Source organism: Eumetopias jubatus, unplaced genomic scaffold (assembly GCF_037043125.1).
Source record: "Eumetopias jubatus isolate StellerSeaLion01/CBP00866 unplaced genomic scaffold, mEumJub1_p1.0 scaffold_2, whole genome shotgun sequence".
Classification (NCBI taxonomy): Eukaryota; Metazoa; Chordata; class Mammalia; order Carnivora; family Otariidae; genus Eumetopias; species Eumetopias jubatus.
In genome coordinates, this window is record NW_028274808.1 from 85,408,804 (window position 1) to 85,435,472 (window position 26,669).

General features: G+C 43.4%; 1 protein-coding gene and 1 pseudogene across 1 annotated transcript in view; one reads left to right on the forward strand and one right to left on the reverse strand.

Annotated features, from left to right (window-relative positions):
* Nucleotides 1–1,979: 1,979 nt before the first annotated feature.
* On the reverse strand, nt 1,980–2,340 carry LOC114208264 (gamma-aminobutyric acid receptor-associated protein pseudogene; annotated as a pseudogene).
* A 2,024-nt stretch (nt 2,341–4,364) lies between these two features.
* The window catches only part of TBC1D9 (TBC1 domain family member 9), a 115,782-nt gene continuing 93,477 nt past the window's right edge, over nt 4,365–26,669 (forward strand). Inside the window, exon 1 of the mRNA XM_028102223.2 lies at nt 4,365–5,325. Coding sequence (XP_027958024.1) covers nt 5,196–5,325 — 130 coding nt within the window. The 5' untranslated portion in view covers nt 4,365–5,195. The remainder of the gene's footprint in view (nt 5,326–26,669) is intronic.

The window sequence follows — 26,669 nt, forward strand, 5'->3', positions numbered from 1 at the left end:
CAACATGGAAGAAAATAATGTTTTATTCATTTTTTATTTCCAGAGCATCTTAGAATTCAAAAGGTGGACTGATTCACTGAACAGAGGCAGGGCAGTACGATTACAGATCTATTTTGAAGGATCTTTCCCCTCAATACGTACTACATGTAAGGATGGTCTTGGCTACGGATCTGTTCAGCCACTTAAAGCTGAAAGAACCAAACTGTTGCTTCTGTATCATCAATTAGCTCTATTACTTGCAGAGTAGACTTTGTGGTGACTGGTTGATCTAGTTTTTCCAGCTGGATTAGCAACTCACACCCACTGTGAAGGTCTCTTCAGATATCAAAGCTACTATAAAGTCTTGGATCTTTGAAGCAATACCACACTTCTTTACTCCAACTGGTAAACCTTTCTCCTTCTACCTCACTGGACACTAGACATTCCAAATGTTCTACCATAGCTCCTGCCCTTCCAGGTTGGACAAGGAAAATGTGGACACTTAAAAAAAATGGTTCCTATTAACATGTTACCTTCAGCTAGAAGTCTAGGGGAGGAGTTGGTTTCTCCCAGGGGAGCATTAGTACCTTATTCTGCTGGGTGAATTTTCTCTGTTTAGACTAGACCTGAATTTTCTACTGACTTGCCCACTCTTGAGGCTGCCGATGCAGAGAGGCGAGAGGGTGTGGGCAGAAATAAAGTGCCCAAGACTCCGCAGCATTTCCAAGGGTGGGGCAAATCCCTAAAAGGCAAAATAAAGACTTATTTGGAGAGGGGTGAGGAAAGGGAAGAAAATACACCCCTGTGAAGGTGAAAAGCAGAAAAAGTAGAAACACTGTAGGAATGGGGGGGGATCAGAATTGCCAAAGACACACAATTTTGTTTCAGTTAGAGCTGCCCACTAAGCAGTAAACCCATTGGTTGCTCCAAGGGGTGGAGGTGGGGGCACCAAAACCCTATCTGAGTTGATGCTTTCTAGTGGGAGAGGGGAGAGTAGACGATCTCAGTGAGACACAGAGACTGAGGTCATTTACCCCTACTTTATCTAGGCATCTGTTACATGCTTTTCTTCTTTAAGTGGCTTGAGACAATCCTTGGGTTTAAAACCATGAATTGAATTGAAAGCTAAAAATACCTGTCTCAAAAAAAAAAAAAAATACCTATCTCACTGTGGAACTGGTTGGATTAATTAGGTTCTCTTTGCCTTATTTCTAGTTCAGGTATATTTGATTGTCTTTTTTTTTTTTTTTAAACAAAGCTGCACTTTAGTAAGTGAGTGGTTGGCAGTATGAGACCCGCAAGCTGCCCTAAGTTCCTTGTAGCTTCTCTGATTCTTTGCAGTGCCTTCTCCTACAGGTTAACACAATTCATTGTAATAATGGAAACCCTGATTTCCTGGAAAGATTATGCTCTAACTCTTACAAAAATCTAGAAAAAAGCTAAGGACTTCAAATTTTTTCTTCTTTCCTCTTGGCATCCAATCTTGTTCTCAAAGCAAATTTTTGTAAATTTGTTTTGGTTTTTATTATTAATTTTACATTTAATCTTCATTAAGGCAAAGATTTTTTTTCCAGTTCAGCTTGGTGGTTTCCTCTTTATTGATGTGCCTCCTACCTTCTCCCCACAATTTCAGTCCCTTCCATCTACCCCCAAAAAAGAAGGTTTTGAAAGGAAGGGAATGTTGGGGTTCTGAGTCCCTTGGGCAGTTAGAAAGGGAGCAGAAACCAAACAATCGCTGGATGTGACAGATTGACAATCCGGAAGTCTAAAGCAGAGTGGGAAAGGTGGTAAGAGAAAGGGGAGAAAGGGGAGAAAGGAGAAGTCCAAGAGGTCACCTTCCCCATAAGCCCTCCTGCTAAGAGGGGCTGGAAGAGAGCCTCAAACATTAGGAAGTGTAGGTCCTGAAGAAGGGAGGTGGTGGTTGAGCCCCAAGGAGGAGTAGGTCAAGGAAGTGGGGGGCACCTCTCTCTTTGTAGAACGGGACCCCCCATCTCAGGGGGAGCAGCTTCACAGACCGTAGACACTTCCATCACTGTAGGCGATGTATAGAAAGGAGTCTTCTTCATGGTGTTCCTGGTATAGCTGACCCATTGTGGCACTGGTGGGTGGAATGACATTGTTGACAAAGAAAAACAAGGCATCCTCAGCTCGGAGATGATTTCACTTCCGGATCAAGAAGTAGAACAGACCAACTGTGAGATCAGAAGGCACCAGATATTTCTTTTTGTCCAGGTCGCCTATCTGAGCTTCGGGAGCCTTTTCTATTATCACCCGAACCCGGTCCAGGTATTTCTTTCAGATCTTCTCGCCTTCAGAGCGGCGTTTCTCGAACGGATGCTCCTCTTTATACATGAACTTCATCCTCCCAGGAACTGGGCTGGACGGGGCTGGGCTGAGGGAACCCGGGCGGGAGGCGGCGGCGACCAAGGCAAAGATTTTTATATGGTTTGTTCACTTGTTATCCCCAGGGCCTAGAGCATATTAGGTATTCAGTAACTACGCATTGTTGGGGTGCCTGCGTGGCTCAGTGGTTAAGCGTCTGCCTTCGGCTCAGGTCATGGTCCCAGGATCCTGGGATCGAGCCCCGCATCGGGCTCCCCACTCAGCGGGTAAGCCTCCTTCGCCCTCTCCCACTCCACCTGCTTGTGTTCCCTCTCTCGCTGGGTTTCTCTCTGTCAAATAAATAAAATCTTAAAAAAAAATACGCCTTGAATGTAAGGGTGAGTGAATGAACACATGAATTAGACATAAATAGCATTTTGGTACCAATAGATAAAAAATGCTAAGCTAAAATCACATCACAACTTTGAGCAGTATGATAAGGACACTCTAAAAGACATTATGAAGGTGGGGGGAGCCTGGGTGGCCCAGGCAGTTAAGCGACACCCTATGGCTGGGGTCATGATCTCAGGTTCCTGGGATGGAGGCCCACGTCCGGCTCTCTGCTCAGCTGGGAGTCTGCTTCTCCCTCTCATTCTCCCTCTGTGCCCCCCCCAACAAATAATAAAATCTTTTCTTTTTAAAGATTTTTATTTATTTGACAGAGAGCACAAGCAGGGGGAGCAGCAGGCAGAGGGAGAGGGAGAAGCAGGCTTCCTGCTGAGCAGGGAGACCCTGATGTGGGACTCGATCCCAGGACCCCAGGATCATGATCTGAGCTGAAGGCAGTCACCTAACCAACTGAGCCACCCAGGTGTCCTCAATAATAAAATCTTAAAAAAAAAGACAATATGAAGATACTTAATGGAGTTTTAAAAAATGTTAATTACAAAAAAAAATGAAGGAGTATTCATGGAAGCCTTAAGAAATATTCAGCTATATAAATATATTATTAAATTTTTACATATGTATGATTTGCAGTCTTAATGTTTATTGTGCTTGACTTGCAATAGAGTCTATGACTAAAGGCACTGTGCTATGGCCAAAGATGCCAAATGACATTTTTGAGTCTGTGTTAAATATGTGAAGTTTCCACAAATGCCTAGAGGTCTAAACTGTTTCCTAAAGAGGCAGAAGGTCAGTCAATGTGATAAGGGAGAAAATTCCATTTTCCTTGAGAGCTCACTGAGCAGAAACCAACAGGCACAGAGGCAGCAGTCTCATTAAAATGGCTGGGATGCATTCACTTTGCCATTTGAAGGGATTCAGCAGTACAGATGAGAGCTACAGAAGCAAAAATGCTTAAGTGCACACAAGAAAGTCTCATTTGCTTTGGGAATGGTTTGCTTTTCTTGTTTGGAAAGGAAGTCTCTAGGATGTCCAACTTCCACAACAAAGCAGAGCTAGATAAATTCCCATCATCTGGGAAGTAGAGCCTCTTTTTGCTGATCTGGCTGTCTGCAGATCTCCCAGGTGAAAAAAGGTCATCAGATATATAGGTAGATCGGCTGTGATCCCAAGAGGCTTGAAGTACTGGGGGAATGCAAAACCGTTTAGGGATAAAGCTGGCCTTTGTGTCTCTAATCTCAATGATTAAAAAAAATTTTTTTTTAAATCCATTTATTAAGTGTGAATAAATCCCTGAATTCTGCTGTGCCCAGTCCTCGCAGCTCCAAATGCCTGAAATAGGAACAGTGGTAGTGTGAATTAGTTGGCCTAAGCTCTTGGGCTGCTTCCAACTTCGCTATTGCTCATGCCCCACAGGTCAAGGAAAGAAGTGATGTAATGCACTTAGCTGGGCCACTTTAATTACAATGCAATGGAGAGGGGGAGGGCTTATAGGCGGTGACAAGTTTAGCGCATGACTTGCCCTAGGGGTGCAGGAAACAAAAACATGGACAACCATTGGCTGCGTCCACTTCCGACCGGGTATCTAGCTGCTTGTCTGGAACCCTGAAACACTTATTTCCTGGGAAGAGGGGTGGTGCTAGCTTACAGAGCGTCAACCATAAACACACAGCGCGCGCGCGCGCGCACACACACACACACACACACACACACGCACGCACGGAGGCTGGCAGCGTCTTCTCTGCTGAAATGGGCGTGGGGCCGAGTGCTTGGCCCACGGTGCCCAGAAGGTTGCCCCAAAGACGGCCGCAGCAGCTGGGCTCGGCGCTGGGAACCCGCGGAGGACCCGCGTCCGCGGAAACTGGTGTCACCCGGGCCCGTTCCCAGTGAGCCGCGCTCGCGTCATTCATTCGCAGCGTCCGGAGCGCCCTTCCAGCAGCGAGCTGGGCTTCGCTGCGTGTGCCAGTGGCCCCGGCGGGGAGTGTTACCGCGCGGTGACCTCGAGCGCGCGGAGCGGCTAGAGACGGAGGCGGCCCGGAGCTCGGCTAGGTGCTGCGGGAGCAGCCGTGCCCCAGCCCAGCTCGGCCCTCGCCGCGGGGCAGCGTGCGCTCCTGTCGCCCGCAGCCCTGCTCGCCGCGGCCCCGGATCGCGGGACTGAGCGCCACCACTTCCCCCTCCGCCCGCTCCTCGCGCCGCCGTGGGCCGGAGCCGAGCTGCGGGGCGGCGGGCCTGGGCTCGCGGGGGGCGGCGCCGCCGCCGGGAGGATGCTGCTCGCCGCGCCCGTGTCCTCGCCGTCCTCCCCGGCCTCCCGCGGGGGCTTTGTTGTGGCCCGGGCGCCGCGGGCGGCCGGCTGGTGAAGTCGCTCTCCGCCGCCGCACCTAGCAGGCAGGAGGGCGCGCGTGTGCCCGGGAGTGCGCGCCTGTGCGCGCCGGTGTGTGCAGGACCCGACCCGCGGCCCCATTGTGTGTCCGCTCGCGGCGCCCGGGAACATGTGGGTGAACCCCGAAGAGGTGCTGCTGGCTAACGCGCTGTGGATCACCGAGAGGGCCAACCCCTACTTCATCCTGCAGCGTAGGAAGGGGCACGCGGGCGATGGAGGCGGCGGCGGCGGACTAGCGGGTAAGGACCTGCGGCCAGTCGGTGCGGGAGGGTCCGGGAGCGCTGCGGCGCCGCCCGCGGCCCTCGGCTGCGGGCACCCGGGACGCCGCCCGGTCCCCCGGGGCTGGGCGGCCCGCCCCCACTGGGGTGCGTGGAAGGTATCGGGAGTCGTGATTTTTCAGTCTTTGAAAGAGATGATTCTTCTCTTACCCTGTCAGGCTAGGGGGCCCTTCGAGTACCGGGCACCCCCTAAGTGGGTGATGTTGATGAAAATGGAGATGGGGGGGAAGCAGCCCTTATGAATTGAATGCAGTACTTCTCCCTAACCCCCCTCCCTTCCCCATCCCTCTTCAAAAATATCGCTTTGTATATGGGCGAGAAAAGTAGAGGACGGTTAATTTTTACTTCATTCTGTTTGCTGATCATGGCAGGATCAGGTATAAAATGCTCTTTTGTTTCCAGGGAAGCGATCAGTAAGAGGCTGGTGTGGTCATTTCCTCTATTAGTTATGATTGAAGAGAATGAAAAAGGATTTTTATTGTTGTTGTTGCAACCTAATTAGACATAAGAAAGCAAGTTATCTGGTTGTAAAAAGAATTAGCAGTGTAACTGCATTTTAACTATTTTAACTCAATCACTTAGCCGAACCCCCTCACAAGGTATTATTAATAATGTAACTACTAGTAAAACCATGCCCTATCATTTAAGGATTGTAAAATCAGACCCATAGCCCAAGTAGTGCCATATTAGAAAGGTCTTCGTTCTTAACTAACTTGTTTGCTTGCTGGGAGATTACAAAATAATCTTGAACTCATACCATACTAGAGAAATTGGACCTTCCCCTCTCCATGGTGGTTAGAATGAAGAGAACTGGGATACTTTTTACAGTCCAGAAGTTAGCAGAAGAAATAGGAGAGGTTTAACCAGGAAAGAGACTGCAGAAAAGAGATGAACTTTGACCTCTGTAGAGTCCAAACTGTATCACCCTCTGGGAGCTTACATGCTAGCTTTCAAAATGCTGTGCTATGAACTAAAAATTTTTGATAAGGTGCATATGTAGTCATGATTATAGTTTACAGACTAATTTTCTCAAGATTAAAATTCAAATAAATAAAAATATGTTTTATGGCATATATGGGTTTAAAGGATCTTGGTTAGTATATCATATCACTTATAGCCAACCTGATTATTCTACACTTTTTCTGCCATAAAAGAGAAGGCAATATGCAGAGCTCCAGACCCTGTTCTGGAGATTCTGATTAGTGGCCTAGAATCAGAATTTTCCAGTTCATTTTGTAGAAGTTGTCTAACTATATACACTAATCCGTAGCTTGCATATCTAATACTGGGATCAGCCCAGGTTGTCCTTCTTTAAGCCTAAAACAACAAGGTAAATAGGTAGTTTATTGTATTAACAAAGAACATTTCCTGCCTGGAGTTAACCATCCTACGCTGTGTAACTACTAAGTAGTATTTCTTTTCTAGAGTCATATGCAATAGGTTATGAAAAATTCAGAGTTGCAGAGCCTTGTTTTCCTAGTTAATATTTTTATTATGTTCCTACTGACTCAGAGCTGTAACTAACCACAGTCCACCTGGAATCTCATTATTGATAACTTACTTCAGAAAGGTAAAGTTGTGTCTTGAAATTATTATCACAAGTAAAAATATTCCTGCCAACAAAGGCCTTTTTTCAACTAAAAGAGGAAAAATGTCTGCTCTGATAGATTGGTGCCACATTAAATACAGCAGGAACGTTTTAGAAATCCTTGAACTATGTATAGTATATTTTGATCCTGATGTGAGTTCCTTAACTTAATGTGCTTTCATTAACTTACTGAATCATTTAACAAATATTTGTTGGCAGTGTCTGAAGTGCCAGTGTCATGAAACTCACAGCCTTGTGGAGAAGACAAGTGTTGATAAAATAATCATATAAATTAATATAAAATTGCCACTCCACGGGGTCCCAGCAGAAAACAGAACCAAACCTAGTTCAAATGAAGAGAGTTGGTGAAAAGACAACTTAGAAAGATGGAGGCAGGGTTACCCGAACCAGTGAAAGGCCCAGCGGCGGAGGCTGTTACCACCCTAGGAGACAGGAATGATGCTTCTGGAAGCCTTGTGAGCTGGAGCCAGGCAGGAGGAGCTTGGGCCTCCGGAGAAGCAGGGTCCCCTAGAAACTCAGAGTACAGCAAAAAGGAAGTGGAGAGGACATGCCCGGCTTCTCTCCTCCTACCCTGTCGGCTTCTGCCACTGTCTTTCATCGGTGGGACCCAAGAGAAGCCAGCTGGACAGGATGTCCTGGTGCTCTAGTCCCTAGGGATCAGCCTCCTAGGGATGGATCTGGGAGGTGGGAACAAACAGAATGATCAGTCCTAATCAAAAGGAGAGAAACGTGATGTTGGTTACCCTTTCTTTCATATCATCATCATCATCGTCGTCATCATCATCGTCGTCGTCGTCCGTTTAATGAGTGCACTGGTGCAGAGAGGAATTACTAGCTCCTAGGTTATGTGTATCATCAGCTTTAGCAGGTAATACCAAACTGTTTTCCAGAGTAGTTGTACCAGTATACTCCCACCAGCAATGTATGGGAATTTCCCTTGCTCCATACCCTTGCCAACATCATCAGTCTTTGTAATTTTAACCATTCTGGTGGTTTTATAGTAATACCACATTGTGGAGTTTATTTGCTTTTTCCTGACTAATGAGGTTGAGCACCTTTTTCATGTTAATTGGCCATTTGAGATATTCTGACATGCTTGTTCGAGTCTTTTGCCCACTTTTCAATTGGATCGTTTGTCTTTTTCTTACTGATTATTGGTTTTTTTTTTTTCAATATATTCTGGAGGTGAGTTCATAGTTGGTTATATGTATGGCAAAATCTTCATTCTGTTGCTTGCCTGCGTGTTTAGTCTCTTAAGGAGAGAGTGATTTTTCGTTTAATTTTCATGTCTGAATTCTTTATGGCTTCCATTTCCTTTACGGGTAGTGTTTTATTGTGTCCTGTTCAATAAGTCTTTTTCTAGATTGAGGTTATAAACCTGTTATCTTCTAGAAACTTTTCAGTTTAACACCTAAACTTAAATTTACAAATCACTGGGAATTAATTTTTGCATATTGTGTGAGATAAGGGTCAAGTTTTATTTTTAAAAAATTTGTGTGGACATCCAGTTGCCCCACCATGATTTATTGGTAAATCTGTTGTCACTGCTCTGTATGACCAAGGCTACCTTGGTCATATGTCAAGTGCCCAGATATATGACAGTTGACTTGTTAGGGCACTCTAGCCTATTCCTTTTTTTTTTTTTTTAATTAAAAGATTTTATTTCACAGAGAAAGACACAGCGAGAGAGGGAACACAAGCAGGGGGAGTGAAGGAGGGAGAAGCAGGCCCCCCGCGGAGCAGGGAGCCCGATGTGGGGCTCGATCCCAGAACCCTGGGATCATGACCTGAGCTGAAGGCAGACGCTTAACTGAGCCACCCAGGCGCCCCTTTGATCAAGTATTCTTATCTTGTTTTTTGTTCTTTAAGAATTTCTTAGCTTTGTCTTTTACATTTACATGGCATTTTAGAGTCAACTTATTAAAGTTCCACCAAAACAAAACAAAGCAAAACCACAGCAGCAACAAAGACTTAAACTGTTGGGATTTTGATTGCAATTGCATCGAGTCTATAAATAAATTTGGGCAAAATTGATACCTTTATAATATCAAGTCTTCTGGTCCATGAACATAGTATGTTCCTCTATTTAGTTCTGTTAAAATTTCTCTCAGTGATGTTTCATAGTTCTCTGTGTAGAGGGCTTACATATTTTTATTAGATTTGTTCCTAGATATTTCATGTTTTTTCACTCTACTAAAATTTCATTTTCTAGGGTACCTGGAAGTGGGGGTTGCTCAGTCAGTTGAGCGTTGACTTTTGGTTTCACCCCAGGTCATGATCTCAGGGCCATGGGATCCAGCCCCGAGTCAGGCTCTGTGCTCAGCGCCCAGTCTGCTTGTCCATTTCCCTTTGCTCCTTCCCCTACTCTCTCTCGAATAAATACATAAAATCCTTAGAAAAAGGAAATAAATACCTAGGATGCCTGGGTGGCTCAGTTGATTGGGCTTCTGATTCTTGATCTTAGCTCAGGTCTTGATCTCAGGGGTGTGAGTTCAAGCCCCATGTTGGGCTCCACGCTGGGTGTGGAGCCTACTTAAAAAAAGAAATTCTCTCTAAAATTGCATTTTCTAATCATTTTTTTGCTGACCTCTAGACGTATAGTTGTTGTTTTTTTTATATTGACCTTATATCTAGGCTCCCCCACTTGCTAATCTTTTATTTAGGAATTTTGCATCCTTATAAATTAGTAGGATTGAATTGTACTTTTTCTTTTTCATAACATTGTGAAATTTGGTATCAAGATTATACTGGCCTTAAAAATTAAGTAGGAGAGGGGCGCCCTAGGTGGCGCAGTTGGTTAAGCATCCGACTCTTCGTTTCAGCTCAGGTCATGATGTCTGGTAGTGAGATCCAGCCCCTCCTGGGGCTTGGCACCCAGCAGAGTTAGCTTGAGACTCTCTCCCTCTCCCTCCCCCCCTTTCCCCATGCTCTCCTCTCTCTCTCTCTCAAATAAATAAATAAATCTTAAAAAAAAAGTAAGTTGGAGAGAGCTCACTCTGTTTAGTTTTCTAGAAGAGTTGGTGTGATAGCAGTATTATTTCATCCTGACATGTTTGGCAAAATTCACTGGTGAGGAAGTCTAGCCTTGAACTTTTATTCATGGGTTTGTTGAATGGTATGACAACTCTTCAAATAATTTAAAATTTTCTTTTATTGTCAGTTTTATAAGCTATTTCTAGGATTTATCTTTTTCATCTAGATTTTCAAATATTGGCATAAATTTGTTAATAATCTCATTTTTAATATCGGTAGGATGTACAGTGATATTTTTTATTTTTATTTATTTTTTAAAGATTTTATTTATTTATTTGACAGAGACACAGCGAGAGAAGGAACACAAGCAGTGGGAGTGGGAGAGGGAGAAGCAGGCTTCCCGCGGAGCAGGGAGCCCGATGTGGGGCTCGATACCAGGACCCTGGGATCACGACCTGAGCCGAAGGCAGATGCTTAACGACTGAGCCACCCAGGCGCCCCTGTACAGTGATATTTTAGATGTGTCTTTTATATTTAACAGAGTTGATTTTTTTTTCCTAATCCACCTTGAAAATTTTTGCCTCCTAATTGGATTATTTAGTCAATGTACATGTGACTTGGGTTTAACTCTACTTATTAAGTGCTTTCTCTTTTTTTTTTCCTATCTGCTCTATTTTTTATTTTTCTTGCCTTTTGGTAGGCTATGGGATTTTTTTTTTTTTAATGATTACATTTTCAAGCCTCTATTAGCTAGAAATTTTATATTCATTTCACTATTCTTTTAGTGGTTACTCTGGAGATTATAATGCATTCTTAATTTATCAAAGTATATTGTTCATTGGTATTTTCATTTTATTTAATTTTTTAAAATTGGTACTTTAATTTTTTCTCAGATAAGGACCTTGGAATACTTTAACTCCATTAACCACCCCCCCACCCCCAACTTGTATACCATTGTTTTAGTATATTTTAATTCTTATATGTTTCAACATGAAAACATATAATTACTACTATTTTTCAGTCTGTATTGTTACATTTCCACATATGTTTATAGTTTTTGTTGTATTTTTTTCCATTTCTGTGCTTTTTTTGGAACCATTTTTCTATTGTCTGAAAAAAAAGGCCTTTTCTGTTTCCCTTAGAGCCTGCTGCTGAGAAATTTTGTTTTTTATGTCTGAAAATGTATTCATTCTGCTTTTGTTCTTGAAGGATATTGCTGTTTTGAATGGTTGGCAGTTAATTTTTTTGTAAGTAGGGTTAAGATATTGTTCTGTTGTCTAATGATTTACTTTTGTTTTTTTTTGAGGACTAAACTGTCACTCTGAATTATTATTCCTTTGTAGGTAATATGCCTTTTTCTCCAGCTGCCTTTAAGGTTTTCTCTTTGATTTTGGCTTTCTGCAGTTTTTCTTTTTTTTTTTTTTAAGATTTTATTTATTTGACAGAGAAAGACACAGTGAGAGAGGGAACACAAACATGGGGAGTGGGAGAGGGAGAAGCAGGCTTCCCGCGGAGCGGGGAGCCCACGGGGCTCGATCCCAGGACCCTGGGACCATGACCTGAGCCGAAGGCAGACACTTAATGACTGAGCCACCCAGGCACCCCGGTTTTCTGTAGTTTTTTTTTTTTTTTTTTATTTTACTTAAATTCAATGAATTAACATATAGTGTATTATTAGTTTCAGAGGTAGAGTTCGGTGATTCATCAGTTGGCATGTAACACCCAGTGCTCATCACATCATGTGCCTTCCTTAATAATGCCCATCACCTAGTTCCCCCCACCCCCCAGCAACCCTCAGGGTTTTCTGCAGTTTTATTATGACCCAGCTATTTGTGGATTTTTAAAAATCCTGCTTGGTGTAGTAGGACTTCTTTCATTGGTTTTGTAAACTCATCCACTGTCTCTTCAAATCCTGCTTTTCCCTCATTCTTTTCATCTTTCTTTCTGGCGCACCCATTACGTGTATACTAGATCTTTTCATTGTGTCTTCTATGTCTGTTACCTTCTGATTTTTACTTGCTTTATCTCGGTTATTTTCTTTTGATAATATGTTTTAATTTACCATCTCTTTAACTGTATTTAGTCTGTTAAGCCTACCCATTCTGAATTACTTTTTAAATTCTAAAATTCCCATTTGGCTTATTTTTATAAATTCCAGTTACCTATCAAAACTCTCAGTATTTAAAAAAAACTCTATCTTGGGGGCGCCTGGGTGGCTCAGTCAGTTGAGCCTCTGACTTGGTTCAGCTCAGGTCATGATCTCAGGGTCGTGAGATTGAGCCCTTGAGAGTCTCTCCCTTTCCTTCTGCTCCTCTCCTAGTTCTTTCTCTCTCTCTAAAATAAATAAGTCTTAAAAAGAAAAATCTATCTTGAGCATGGCTTGCATGGTTATTTTACAGTCTCTGTTCTCTTCCATATCCCAAAGCCCATGTAGGTTTGTTCTGTTGTCTCTTGTTTCTCCCAGTTTTCATTCATGCTGTTATGTCTTCCTGTATGCCTGGCTACTTTGGATTGTGTGCTGGACATTGTACTTCTACTTTGCAGAAGTAATCTGAAGTAGAAGATGATTGATACAAGAGAGAATTTTTTTTCCTGCCACTTGCAAATCAAAATCACTTTAGTTTTAGGGGCGCCTGGGTAGCTTGGTCAGTTAAGCGTCTGCCTTCGGCTCAGGTCATGATCCCAGGGTCCTGGGATCGAGCCCCGCATCGGGCTCCCTGCTCCGTGGGAAGCCTGCTTCTCCCTCTCCCACTGCCCCCTGCTTGTTGTGTTCCTTCTCTCTCTCGCTGTGTCTCTCTCTGTCAAATAAATAAAATCTTTAAAACAAAGCAAAACAAAATCACTTTAGTTTTAGGTATTGATATATTTCAAAACTGAGCTCTAACCAAGGTGATTTTGTCTACTTAAGATTCACACTTATGATTAGGTTGTAGGTCTTAACAGGTCGCAAAGCAAAGAGAGGGAAGCAACATTGTTTTCTCTACCTCCTTGGTGGCACTGAGTCCCATCCTTGTCTTCCCCATCTCTGATTCTGTTAAAAGCACATCCAGACTTTCCGCCACTCAGCAGCCCCTTCTAGAAGAGGCAAATGCCTCCCAAAATAATAGCTGTCCCATATGTAGGGCTCTTCTCTTTGAGCTGCTCTCTTTCCTAAGTGAAGTAATTTCTCTTTTTTTAGTTCTTTGATATTTTAAAGTATATTTTATCCCTTTTGTATAGTTGTCCTTAGTAGCAAATTATCTTGTGTAGGGTGGATGTTACTATTACCCCATTTTATAGAAAAAGAAAGTAAAGTGTTAGGTTGTGTGACTTGCCCTGGGTCACAGCTAATAAGTTAAAGGCCTATTAGATTTTGTATTTACTTTTCTTTACAAGACTAATTATAATGGTGTGGACTAACATGTTCTTTACTATCCTCCTTGAGAATCTAATAAAAACTATTGACTCTATCTCCAGAAAAATGAAAACACCCCCAGAATCTACATGCAATTTCAGGAGCTCCATGGATGCCACGTGAATTAGAACATAGGTGCTTCAAGTTAGAGGATGTCACCAAGAGATCAAAAGAATTTCTCATTATGCAAATCAAAAGTATAATATTTGCTGTTACCAGTTCTGTCAGAAATGCGTTTGAGGGGGCGCCTGGGTGGCTCAGTCGTTAAGCGTCTGCCTTCGGCTCAGGTCATGATCCCAGGGTCCTGGGATCGAGCCCCGCATCGGGCTCCCTGCTCGGCGGGGAGCCTGCTTCTCCCTCTCACACTCCCCCTGCTTGTGTTCCCTCTCTCGCTGTGTCTCTCTCTGTCAAATAAATAAATAAAATCTTTTAAAAAAAATGTGTTTGAGTACCAGCTATTAATGAATGCTGAACTTTATAAAGATATACAAGAAGGAAAAGGCAAGATTCTCTTGCTGAGCCATTCATTACTAACATAGCGATCAAACCTGTATTAATAAATTTGGGAGAACTGAGAACATAGGCATGGAGATGATGACACCAGCGAAGACTAAGTCTCTCAGATTGTTTCCATCGGAGATTCAGCACTGGACTGTCCAGGAATTGGACTTTTTGAATCACATGGAGACCTTCACAACTAGGGAAATGCCCCATTTGCTTACTGATAAAGAAAACCAGCTGTCACCTAAAAACATGTCCCTTTCACGTAGGAATTACGTTGATCTGTAAGCAAATAAGAAGCAGTAAACACGAAAAAGCTCTCACTTTTCTGCCTCAAGGCAGGACATAAATTCCCCTTTTCCTGGAGACAGATTCTTATTAGCCCAGAGAGGCACCAGAGGAATCTGTAAACAAACCTGGTTAAACTAACCCTTATCTTCCTAATTAAGGAAGATGACGACCATCTAGCTCTAGTTGGATTACTCCTAGCCCAAACCCTTGTGTCCTGTCAATCTTTCACGAAGTATAGTTCTTTGACTAAAAGGTATAAAAGCTTCCTGCTCTGGCCACGTCTTTGTTTCTTTATTCTCTTGTGAAGGCTCCCTTGTACATGTACAAATTCAGTAAAATTTGTATGTTTTTCTCCTGTTATCTTCGTCAGTTTAATTTTCAGACCCAGCTAGGGATCCTAAGAGAGTCAAGGAAAATGTTTCCTCCCCTTCGTGAAGAACTCCCAGTGGTGAGAGAAATAACACAGCAATGCTCTTAAAGCTCTCACCAGTTAACAGGTGCCTGCTTTTAGGGTAAATGCTTTCATCTTGCTAATCTGTAAGTACTGTATCAGCAAAGTTGCTTCTAGTTGCACATAGCAGTAAAAGTTTTTCTTTGTGGATTATATATAAAAGCAAGTAAAATTTGTGTTAGTTCCTTAATGTCATTACGGGTGATTCTGTGTTGGGATGGGCAGCCCTCTACAGCTGTGTATGCAGTTGGCTCATAATACATAATAAGCAAGTTCTACTAGCAAGGAGCATGATTAGATAAAAGCAGGTGTTGCTTGCTTGTTCCATGAATTCTTCCCCCTCTGCTTGTTATTATGAACTTTGTTGTTGTTGTTGTTATGAACTTTAAGAGAATTTCGTCCACGGAATGATTTAATCACCCGTTCTAATTTGTCTTGAGACTTTACCTTATTCTACAAAGAAGCTGAAGAGTGACTGCTTATAATTTGTGTAGGATTTGAGATGGCTTTTGATGTCTTCCGGGTTTTTGTAAACTGGTCTCAAAAAGTAGGGGGGTAGGGGTGCCTGGCTGGCTCAGTCCGGGGAGTGTGTGACTCTTGATCTCGGGGTGGTGAGTTCAAGTCCCACATTGGGGGTAGAGATTACTTAAATAAATAAATACATGAACTTCTAAAAAGGAGGGAGGGGAATATTTACTCCAAGATTCCTTTCATAAATTTGAGGGGTTGGGGCTGACCTCCTGTTCAGGGATACTGCGTATACTTTCTGCTTTGCTGTCATGCATAGGGTTCCCACTTTATGAAGAGATAAGGTTCTCAGTTGTGGGATGGTTCCCACAGCTGCACAAAAGCCTACACAAAACCCGTTTTGTAGTTGTGTACAAATCAGGACTTTGTCATTTGGAACTGGGCAGCTTATGCCAACAGCTCTGGTAGGTACCACCTTGAGTTCTGGGTGTTGGAGGCTAAAGCCCGTGTGCGCTTCAGGGCACAGCGGAGTGTAAGGAATGCCACAGGCAAGTTGGAAAACCACCAGGATTGCTCTTTGCACAACTTTGTGTTCAGTAGTTGCATCACAGGGCTCTGGTCTTTTCCAGTCCTTCCCTTAGTAAGGAGACCTTCGGAATCAAATCCCAGCCCCATCTATTACCAAGAGATAGCATTTGGGAAGTTTCTCTTCCTTGCTGAGCTTGATTTCCTTAAGTGAAATGGCTTAATAATCCTTTAGCGACTGTTGTCAAGATTTTATGAGTTAAGTTATGTAAAGTACAGGAAACATAAAGAGCCATTCACAGATAATGGCCCATCATTGTTCTACCCTTGCAGATGATCTAGGGAAGGTGTTTGGAGGCAGCTGACTTCTAATTAATTCACACCAGTGTGTGAGCCGTGGAAGTCTCCAGTTTACAGAAACCTTGCGTTTTTCAGAGAGTGCTGTTAAAGCAAATGGAAAACTGCCTGATAGGCAACTTAAAAAAGCTGTCATTTTCAGGGTTTTTGGAAGATGGTAATTTTTTTTAAAGGTGATTTTTGATCAGCAACTTTAAAATTGTTTCTACATACCTCCCTTTTTTCCCTTCCTCCCTCCCTCTCCCCCTTCCCTTCCAGGACAGGTACTTTTTGAAAACTGCCAGGAAACCTATTACTCTCTCTCACTCTCCTGCCTCTCTCCTCTGTCTTTCTTCCCTCCTCTCCTTGTACAAATGATTCACTCTGACCATGGCAAGTGGGACTTCTTAGAAGAAGACTGGGGTAGGAGGCAGAGAGGGGCTACCTTTTCTCTCTATATGTATAAATGGTTAATTAGTCCATCAGGAGTTTGTAATTTAGAAACAGGGATTCTAGTAGTTAAACCAGAGAATGATGAAGTCGTTAACCCACTTTCCCCATTTCTTTGTTTTCCTTTCCCTTCAGATGTATGTTCTAGAGAGCTCCGAGGATAGGGCAGTCATTTTTAAAGGTGTTCTAAAGTTGCCACTGGCTTCTAGCTTTCTTCCAGTCTCCTTTCACGCTTTTGCTCTTAGGTTATTTACACGTCCTTTCAGGAGAGCTGCGATCCATTCTAGAGTTCCATTAAGGTTCTTCTAACTCCTCTGGAGACCTGGATTAGAAACTGGCATTTAGATGAATCAACTCTTACTTTCTCTGTGGATCCTAGGAGCACAAAGCTGAGCAGGTAACTTTGTCTAGTCTGAGAGGTGAGGTCTGTGAAACACTCCCCCTCTCAGCTGCATTATTCTAAGGCTTGCTGGGCAAGTCCTTGCCAGAGGGAAGGTCAAGCACAACATTAAGGACTCTATCTCTGTTTACACTCTGAACAACAAAGAAGTGAACTCTGTTGATCCCCTAGATTACCTGCATGTAATACTTCTTAATAAGGCAAACTATTTACATTTCAGTAGTACCAATCCTTTTTTTTTTTTAAGATTTCATTTATTTATTGCAGAGAGAGAGAGAGAGAGAGAGAAGCAGGCTCCCCGCTGAGCAGGGAGCCCCATGCAGGGCTCGATCCCAGGACCCTGGGATTAAGACCTGAGCCGAAGGCAGATGCTTAATCAACTGGGCCACCCAGGCGCCCCTCAGTAGTACCGGTCTTTTAAATCTGTGTTAACCTAGGAATCAAGGTAGTCTTTAATAAAAATAAGCAAGACTTAACAGACCTATATTTGGACTCTTTCATTAAAGCATAAAAGGAAGAAATTATGGCATTTTATAACATTTACATATCAATTGCTATAGTAAATAATAGAAAATACACTGTTTCTAAAAGCATCTTTGTAATAAGATTTCAATCTATGTGATCGAAAGCTAAATTTCAAAGCATTGTTATTGTGGTCCTATTTTTTGTTTAACACTTGATAGTGTATATTTTTTATTAATTTTATAAATGTCATAAAGTATAAAGGCAGAGGAGCTAACATTTGCAGAAAGCCTCTATGGTTCAACTTATGATATGTCACAAATTTGATTTTCAGAGCAACCCTGTAGGTTAAATGTTCCCTCTATTATAGATGAGGAAACTGAATGCTTCGAGAAGTAAGGTACTTGAGGAGGCCCTGCTACTAACAGACAGAGCTTGGATTTGTACTTGAGTTTGATTGAATTTGGAAAGGGAAAAGGGAGATGAAAAAGGAGAGAGGAAGAAGCACTTGGAAAGAAACTGGGGCAAAGTGAGCCCCAGTCGTAGGAAATGAAGAACAGGCAGAGCAAGGCTGCTCCTTTTCCTGGGTTGTGATGTCATTGACCAGTGGCTGTCATGGGCGACCCTTACGTGACTCTGACCACCAGGGTGGAAATCCGAACACCATCTCTGGATTTTCCTAAAAGGGTTTCTAAACTTTTCCCATTTCCAGTTTTCTAGCAAGCTGTCTTTGGGACCATAGTATGGAGCCATTCCAGTCAAGAAGCATTGACTCTCTGGGTGGAGGACAGACAAGGGAAAGGCCTGTTTGTATGAATATTCCACAAAGAAGACCAGTATCCATGCTCATTGTGAATGAGGTCAATCTCAAAGAATTTATGGCCACCAAGGAGGAAAAATGTAAACTTGACATACAGTATTGATTTTTTAGTAGTGTAATGTATGTCAGATGTCATAAAGATTTTCTCTACTTTTTTCTGTGGATATAAAAATAATGAGTTTTTTATGGGATCGTACTCCTCAGACCTTTTTTTCTTTTAGAAATACTTAAGCTGGTGGGGATTTCAGGAGGTCCTTGAATGGCTTGAAATCATGCACAAGACTTAGGGAATTCACTATGAGCGTGTATTTTTCTAGAACTGAGGCTCCGCCACTTTCATGAGCTACTGAAAGGGGACTGTGAATCAAATAAATGAAGAGCTAATACCCTGGAGTCTTCCCTTTCTCAATGCTGAATTTTCCACCGAAGCAATTCTCAGGAATTTATTGCTGTTGCTTGTACCAGGATTACTATGGATTGTAAGAAGGCTTATCCATTTCCGGGTAATTCTGTTGCTCTGTATTGTTGAAACAATAGTAATAACATCACTGTCTTTGAATACTGTGATAAAAATGCTGGTGCTTCTTTTACTCTTAGCTTGATAGCCAGATGTGAGACTGTTCAACTACAGTTCTTGGTTTCTTAGGGTGGGGAAAGCCCTGCGCGCACGTGCCTGCGTGTGTGTGTGTGTGTGTGTGTGTGTGTGTGTGTGTGTGTGTGTATAGGGGGAGAGGGGAGGGAGCTGGCTCTTCCCTACAGATGCCCTTCGCAGGCAGCCCTCCTTGGGATGCTCTGTAATGTAGAGCACACAACTCTAACAGGTAACTCCCCCGTTTCTCCCATGCTAATTCTCCTTTTCTATGGGCAAGTGGACGGAGGAATGGAGTCTACAGTAACAGACCAGTGAGTTGACGTTTCCCTTTTGCTCTCTTCAGGTCAGCTATCGGGCTGTCATTGTGCCGATCCAAGCAGATGGCATGGCTAATCATTACAGAGCACGCACTGCACTCCACTTAGCTGCCGGAAGGCTAATCCTCAGGATAAGAACTGCAGGCTTCTCTTTCTTCCTATTCTCTGTTTTGCAGCTGGACCACCTCTTGTTGCTCGGTGCTGGCCCGAGATGACTGCCCGAGTGTGACCTGTGATCTTTAGGAAGAGGGTGCCACCTGCCCTGTGACTTTAACTATTTATCTGTTCTTACCCGTCTGTCTGAGAGCCCACTGTCCCCTTCTTCCTCGCTCTCTCCCTGGTAAGAGCCAGTTTCCCTCTCATCTGACAACCCCATCTTCATGGCAGATTCCATGGAGTCTTCATAAAGGCCTCCTGTCATTTTGTTTTTGAAAAGATTCGTAGATGTGTGGGCTGTTCTTTTTTGGAGTCCTGCTAGTTTTGTCCATATGATGCCAATTTCAGGATGTGTTTGACCACGCAAACACCCTAGGACTTTTTCACAACTTTAGTAACGTAGGTTGCACCCCGGGTAGAAATATTAGATGTGTTGTGATCTGTCTCCCCTTTCTTAGTGCCAATAGAAACTTCCGGGCAGCAGAGGATACCTCCTTGATCTTTTGCCTTTTGTGGACCTTTCAGTTTGTTACTGGGACTGTATATACCTTTGGATGAACAGCTGTACTAAACTTCAGCACGTGTGCTTTTAAAAGCCACTTGCGGGGGAGCCTGGGTGGCTCAGGTGGTTAAGTGACTGCCTTCGGCTCAGGTCATGATCCTGGAGTCCCAGGATCGAGTCCCGCATCGGGCTCCCTGCTCAGTGGGGAGTCAGCTTCTCCCTCTGACCCTACCTCCTCTCAAGCTCTCTCTCTCTCAAATAAATAAAATCTTTAAAAAAAAAAAAAGCCACCTGCGGGTTTCTGTTTCTATTGTGCTTATAACTTTTTTTTTTAAAGATTTTATTTATTTATTATTTGACAGAGAGAGAGACAGCGAGAGAGGAAACACAAGCAGGGGGAGTGGGAGAGGAAGAAGCAGGCCTCCTGCTGAGCAGGGAGCCTGACATGGGGCTTGGATCCCAGCACCCTGGGATCACGACCCGAGCCGAAGGCAGATGCCCAACGACTGAGCCACCCAGGCGCCCTGTAACCCACATTTTTAAAGTTTAGAAGAGCACACAGATTTTTACAGTCCTTAGCTGAATACTTTCTTTTTCTTGTTCTTATTTACCAGGTAGATCTTTGTCTTAAAGGATCCAGAATTCTTATACAGAATGGGAGAGAGAGTATTTTCAAAAAGCTCACTGGGGGGCGCCTGGGTGGCTCAGTCGTTAAGCCTCTGCCTTCGGCTCAGGTCATGATCCCAGGGTCCTGGGATCGAGCCCCGCATCGGGCTCCCTGCTCAGCGGGAAGGCTGCTTCTCCCTCTCCCGCTCCCCCTGCTTGTGTTCTCTCTCTCGCTGTCTCTGTCAAATAAATAAATAAAATCTTAAAAAAACACACACACAAAAAAACAAAAAGCTCACTGGTAAATGGGAATAGTCATCTCTGAAAGGGCCTTGGAGATGCCCTTCAAATAGAATGTAAATGTCAAAGAGAATATTTGTTGCTATTTGAGATTGTTTATGGCAGAGAGAAAGAGTTTGACAAAAAGAAATTCTGTATTTATTTTTCATTGTAAATTATGTTTGTTGTGAAAGAGTTTAAACATTTTTGGTGGTTGCTCTCTTAAAGGGGTTTCTAGAATGGAAGGAGACCCAGCAATGCTGTCTCTTAAATGTGTGACCACCATTCTTAACTTCTTTTCCATCTGAAAAGGGGGATGGTCCCCCTAACCACCTGACACGTTCACTGGGAGGATCAAATGAGATACTGAAAGTGCTTTGGAGGCTGGAATGATACCAGGATTTTGTATTTCCAAAGAATCCTCCATCCACTCAGCCAAATCAGGAACAGCCGCAGTGACTGGATCCGGAACCCACTGGCCGGCCAGTCAGCTCGGTGGCAGCAAGCACCAAGTGAAAACAGTGCGTAAATAAGACAAACTTGCCCACAGGAGCGGACAGACATTCATTAGAAAAAAGGAAGGAAAGAAAGGAAGGGGAGGAAAGAAGAGAAGAGAAAGGAAAAGAAAAGAAAAATGTTTGGTTTCAGTAACTATCTGGGATGGCAAATTGTCAGGTTCTGTATAAATCCAAGTGAAACTGACTGACTTGCTTCTTTCTTTGGGAGTAGATCACGCATTATTTTTACATCACACACAGTCAAACAGTTTCGTGTACCTTGTTATGATTTCATTCTGGGACAATCAAAGGAGGAAGTGGGGAGGAAGCCTGCCTACCTGTTCTTGGGCGGCCCTTTGTCCAGCTTACCAGGCTCCCAGGTACAGTCAGGAAGAAATGAGTGTGTAAACAGACATAGTAAGAACTTAATGTTGTTTAGTTTAAAGTTGTTGGGTTGTTTGCTGAAATTTAACAGGGAAAATGAAGATCTGGGCATTAAGAAAGACTCACAGTCCCTCCCTCCCCCAAAACCCTGAAGGATCTAGAAAACATCTCTCAGAAAGCAAAATTTCTCTGGGAAGACTTTTTCTTGTTTTCCTCAGGGCAAGTCTGATCTTGACACCAGCTAAATAAAGGAGGGATTAGTACCTGGATGTTTAATAACTCCTGGCATTTTAAACTCAAATAATGATTTTGGAAGGGGAGCGAGGAAGGAGGGATTGGAAGGAAGAGGGATATTGTCTCTATAGTAAAGGTCAGTTTTTTAAAATGTTAAACACTTAGGAATATTCTTTTTTTAAAGATTTTATTTATTTATTTGACAGAGAGAGAGAGACAGCGAGAGAGGGAACACAAGCAGGAGGAGTGGGGGAGGGAGAAGCAGGCTTCCCACGGAGCAGGGAGCCCAATGCAGGGCTGGAACCCAATGCGGGACTCCATCCCGGGACTCCGGGGTCATGACCTGAGCCGAAGGCAGACGCTTAACCAACTGAGCCACCCAGGCGCCCCAGGAATATTCTTTATTGCACAAAGAAATACCTTTTCCCAAATATTTTGACACATATAGTCCTCTCAGCCTGTTTTGGTTTGTTTGTTTTTCCAGCTTTACTAGAGATGTAGTTTATGGTTATAGAAATACTATACTATACTATACTATACTATGAACAATGATTGTAGTTTTTTTGAGTGCAAGGTGGTAAGTGGAAACTGGCCTTCATCCCAGTGTCGGGGAGACCATCAGGAGTGATGGTACCAGGGCAGAGTTGGCGAGTCCCTGCCTTCCTGAGCTAGCTGTTACTTAACACTGGCAATTGTATTGGACAGTTTCACCATGATGCCTATTACTACAATTTACAAATAGATGCTGTTGGTTGGAATGTATCAGTAGGAATGTTCATTCCTTGCTGTTTATTCAACAGCTTTGAAATTAGCCCCAAAGTGTTAACTGCTTCTAATAATCACACTTTCCATACATAGAAAACCTGGTTTCCTGGTAACAGTGAGGGAATTCTGGGGCTCGGTGGAGTGTTACATCCTGTGGTATAAACAGCTCTGGAAAGACTTGAGTTCTATATTGAAACCGCTTCTAACTGGTGGTGGTGTGTGGCTGATGCAAGCTGACCAAGACCAGATTTTATTTCAATTAATGCCATAAACACTTAATGAGATGAGATGGGAACTGAGCAATGTTTTGTTTAGAACTTGGATGAATAAACAATAACAGTGTCCTAATTGGGAAAGGTGTTCTGATTTCCCAAAGGTCTTCTTGTACTTGAGACATCTTACGTTAGTATCTACCTATTAAGGCAGAACACATTTGCAAAATTGAATATATTTGTAGCTGTACAACGATACCTGTTAGTGTTTGGTTTTCTTTCCAAACAAGGCCTATGGCAGGTGTCTGACAAGGATAAGCAACTGTCCATGGAGACTTGCTGTCTAGGACAGCGAAGATTAAGGTATAATCTACCCCATGCCTCTAAATGCCACTCCCCTTTAATAACTTAGAATCCATTACTTATTATGCATTATTCATTCATTCATCAGTGCTCTTTTGAGTTTACATTTTCAACGGGTTCTCCCCATAGGGACAGTGGTGTAGTGTTTAAGGGTATAGACTTGTGTTTAAGAGCATGGCTTTGAGCTGCTTACTGAGCAGGTCCTGCACAGGGCCTTGTGCACTTAGAACAAGTTGTCCCTTCTGAGCTGTGTCGTTGGGAAGGCACAGTCCCCACCCCCATGGAGCTGGAGCTACATTTCAGCACCACCCACCACCCATCCCTCTTACTCAGGTACTTTTGGCAGTGCATACATTGCTCCGAGACCTAAAACAGCCCAGTACTTGAGTTTGAAATCTACTTCTCACTTCCAGACTGGTGTGATATCGGGCAAATGGCAAGTGTTGAGGACAACACTCGGAACCTAGCAAGAGCTCAGTAAGTCATGGCTCTGATGAAGAGGAGTTACAGAATGGGCCGTGAGAGTGGGGACGTTTACCCATGGCACTCCACTCCTTCTGTTAGGTGGTTTCCATTACTGGAAAGAAGTGGAGGCTCCAAGTAGCCATGCTTCTTACTGGCTTCAGCCTTGAGGTCCAAAGCACCAGTTAAGAAACATTTCCACTTCGTGGTGTAGCGGAAAGAGAAGAGGATTTGGAATAAGAAATAAATTGGGCTGGGACGCGTGGGTGGCTCAGTTGGTTAAGCAGCTGCCTTTGGCCCGGGTCATGATCCCAGGGTCCTGGGATTGAGTCCCACATGTGGCTCCTTTCTCAGCAGGGAGCCTGCTTCTCACTCTCTCTCCTTCTGTTTGTGCTCTCTCTGTCAAATAAATAAAATCTTTAAAAAAATAAAAAAAGAAAGAAATTGGGCTTTGAGTCCCAGTGTTACCAGTTTCAGTTTTTCATACAGGTATAAAGTGAGAAAGATAACCGCTCCTCAGGATTTTCACTAAGATCAGATGAATTATGAGTCTGGATGCGATGAGGTGCTTTGCAGATGTTTAGCTTAGTTTCGTTTTACTGTGAGGTTGCACGGGTTTTAGACTGGGTATTCTTCCATGAGACAGGCACCAGCTTGCAAACCATTTACCCTTTTGTGAATCAATCTTCTGGTGATTTCAAAGTCTTGTGTTTTTTTTTGTTGTTGTTTTTTGTTTGTTTTTTAAATGGGTTAGTCAGAAGACAGTGTCTGGATTTGGGCAGTGAGACTCCTCATAATAATTAGTGATCCTGGGCGCCTGGGTGGCTCAGTTGGTTAAGCGACTGCCTTCGGCTCAGGTCATGATCCTGGAGTCCCGGGATCGAGTCCCACATCGGGCTCCCTGCTCAGCGGGGAGTCTGCTTCTCCCTCTGACCCTCTTCCCTCTCGTGCTTTCTATCTCTCATTCTCTCTCGCTCTCAAATAAATAAATAAAAAATAAAAAAATAATTAGTGATCCTAATAATAATGATATGTAATACCAGTTGAATACTTACTAAGAGTCTGGCGCTCTCCTTTGACTAACAGAACCCTCAAAAGTAACACCATTATCCCCGCCTTTGGGTGGAGGAGACTGAGCCTAAGGTCACTCAGCCAGTAAGTGCTTGAGCTAGTGGTGTATGAACCCAGGCAGGCTGCCTTGAGCCCACCTGCTGAAACACTTTGCAGCTTACCTCCTTCCCCCCTTGCGTTTCTGGAACCTCAAGAGCAAGTTTAAATGGCCCCATGGTGTGGGTAACAATGTGGCTGACCATCTTTGGATAATGGATAGGTATCATTTAACTCATTTGACTTGAATTAGTTGAAGACAGGTAAGTAGTGTTTTAGTGATTATTTTTTAAAAGATTCTATTTATTCATCTGAGAGAGAGAGCACAAGCAGTGGGAAGAGGGAGAGGGGGAAGCAGACTCCGGACTGAGCCAGGAGCCTGACATGGGGCTTGATCCCAGGAACTGGAGATCATGACCTGAGTCAAAGGCAGACGCCCAACCATCTGAGCCACCCAGGTGCCCCTGACTGATTGTTTAGAATAGCAGTTCAAAGCCTGTTGAGGGGGACAGTGATTGTTCTGGCAGTAAGAAGGCCTATCTGCAGTGTTCTCCATTTTGGGGTGGAAAGGACCCATCATTCACATTTGCTACCTGTGGTGCTCAGCTCCTTACCATTGTGTGTTGGTGGCTTTGGTGTGCAAGCAGATACATGTTCTGTTTCTTGTGGATGTCTCAGGTAGACAGTGCCATCAGATCCGTCATTTGTCAGGGTATCTGATGTTTGATTTCCCCTGATTCCAACAGCTTAGGGTGGAGGCCTTCTTCCTGACCAGGTGCCCTGGTCCTCAGAGTGGCCAGCTTGCACACACCAGGCTGTTGGAGAGGTGTTGATTGTCAGAGTGGTCTGAAGAGGGAGAGCTGCTCATGATAGACCCAAGCAGCCTTGTTATTTATGTCAAGGACTGAGCACTCAAACAAAGCCTTTTAGTGCCTCCAGGAAGAGTGGGACTAAAGGGTGAAGCTCTATGAAGTTATGGGAAGAGACCAAGCAGGTGAAGGTTTTTTCTGTCTAAAGTAGCCAGGAGTCTATGCAGGGAAAGACATAATCTCTGCCCCTGTAGAGGTCACAACAAAAATGTCTGGACAAGTCAGTGATGATATCCCTCCAAAATAGAGTGCTTGCTCAAATCCCAAATGAAATAATTGCTCAAAAGGGAGATTTTTACAAAGGAACATGGTAAGGGAGAAAATCCTGTTGCATCATTGTTTTTTATTCTACTTTGGGAAAACCAAGAGGAAGGAAAGTAGGGCTTCTTCAATAGAACAGAAGTTACCACCTCCCCTGGTGCCTTCAGTGGGTTCTTGGCTGTTGCGGTGGACAAGTTGAACTTGGGGAATATGGTTGAATGCAATCTCCTATCCACATCATCGGAGTCTTCTAGCGGTAGTTAAATCTCATTAAAACTAGGGATTTGTTCAAACCATGTGCATCCCTAACGTCTTAGGGAAAGCAGATTAGCTGATGTACACCTTTACCCCCATTACTTTTATGAGGGCTTCACACTCTGAAATCCACTGAGATGGCTTCACTGTGTTATCATGTGAAACCTGAAATGTCAACAGAGAGATGGGGCAACCGGTTAACAGCACTTCCATAGCTATGGTGAATGAGGACTGTGACACAGAGAAAACCCAAAAAGGAGAAAGATACAAAGGGGAACAAAGCAGTGCCAGAAGAATCTGGTATGGACCCCAGGATGGCAATACATACTTCCATTTATTTGTATTACATTTGCCTACATTTTCATCAAAGGAAGTAGATTTCCACCTTTTCTAAAGTGGCTAACTTAATCGAAAGCTTTGGCAGAACAGTTACTTCTCTACCATTTGAAGTAAAATAAATAAGTAAATGAAGACCTTCACATAGCTCAGAAGCTGCTTAAGCTTGAGAGAAAATTGTTTCCTTTCCTTCTTAGATTGGATTGTGACCAACATTCCTGACTGATATTGAACGTGGTATCAAAAGAATGCGCCTGAAGTATGTAGCCAGTGACCTTTATAATCACTGTACCATTTGATGGAAAAGTGTTTACCACATTACATTCTTTATTAACTTAGGTCCAGTAGAATCTACTCCTTTTAGTTTTAGTCTTGGTGAGGGCCAAATGTCAGACTGACTCTCTGTAATATATCTGCAAATGCTTTAC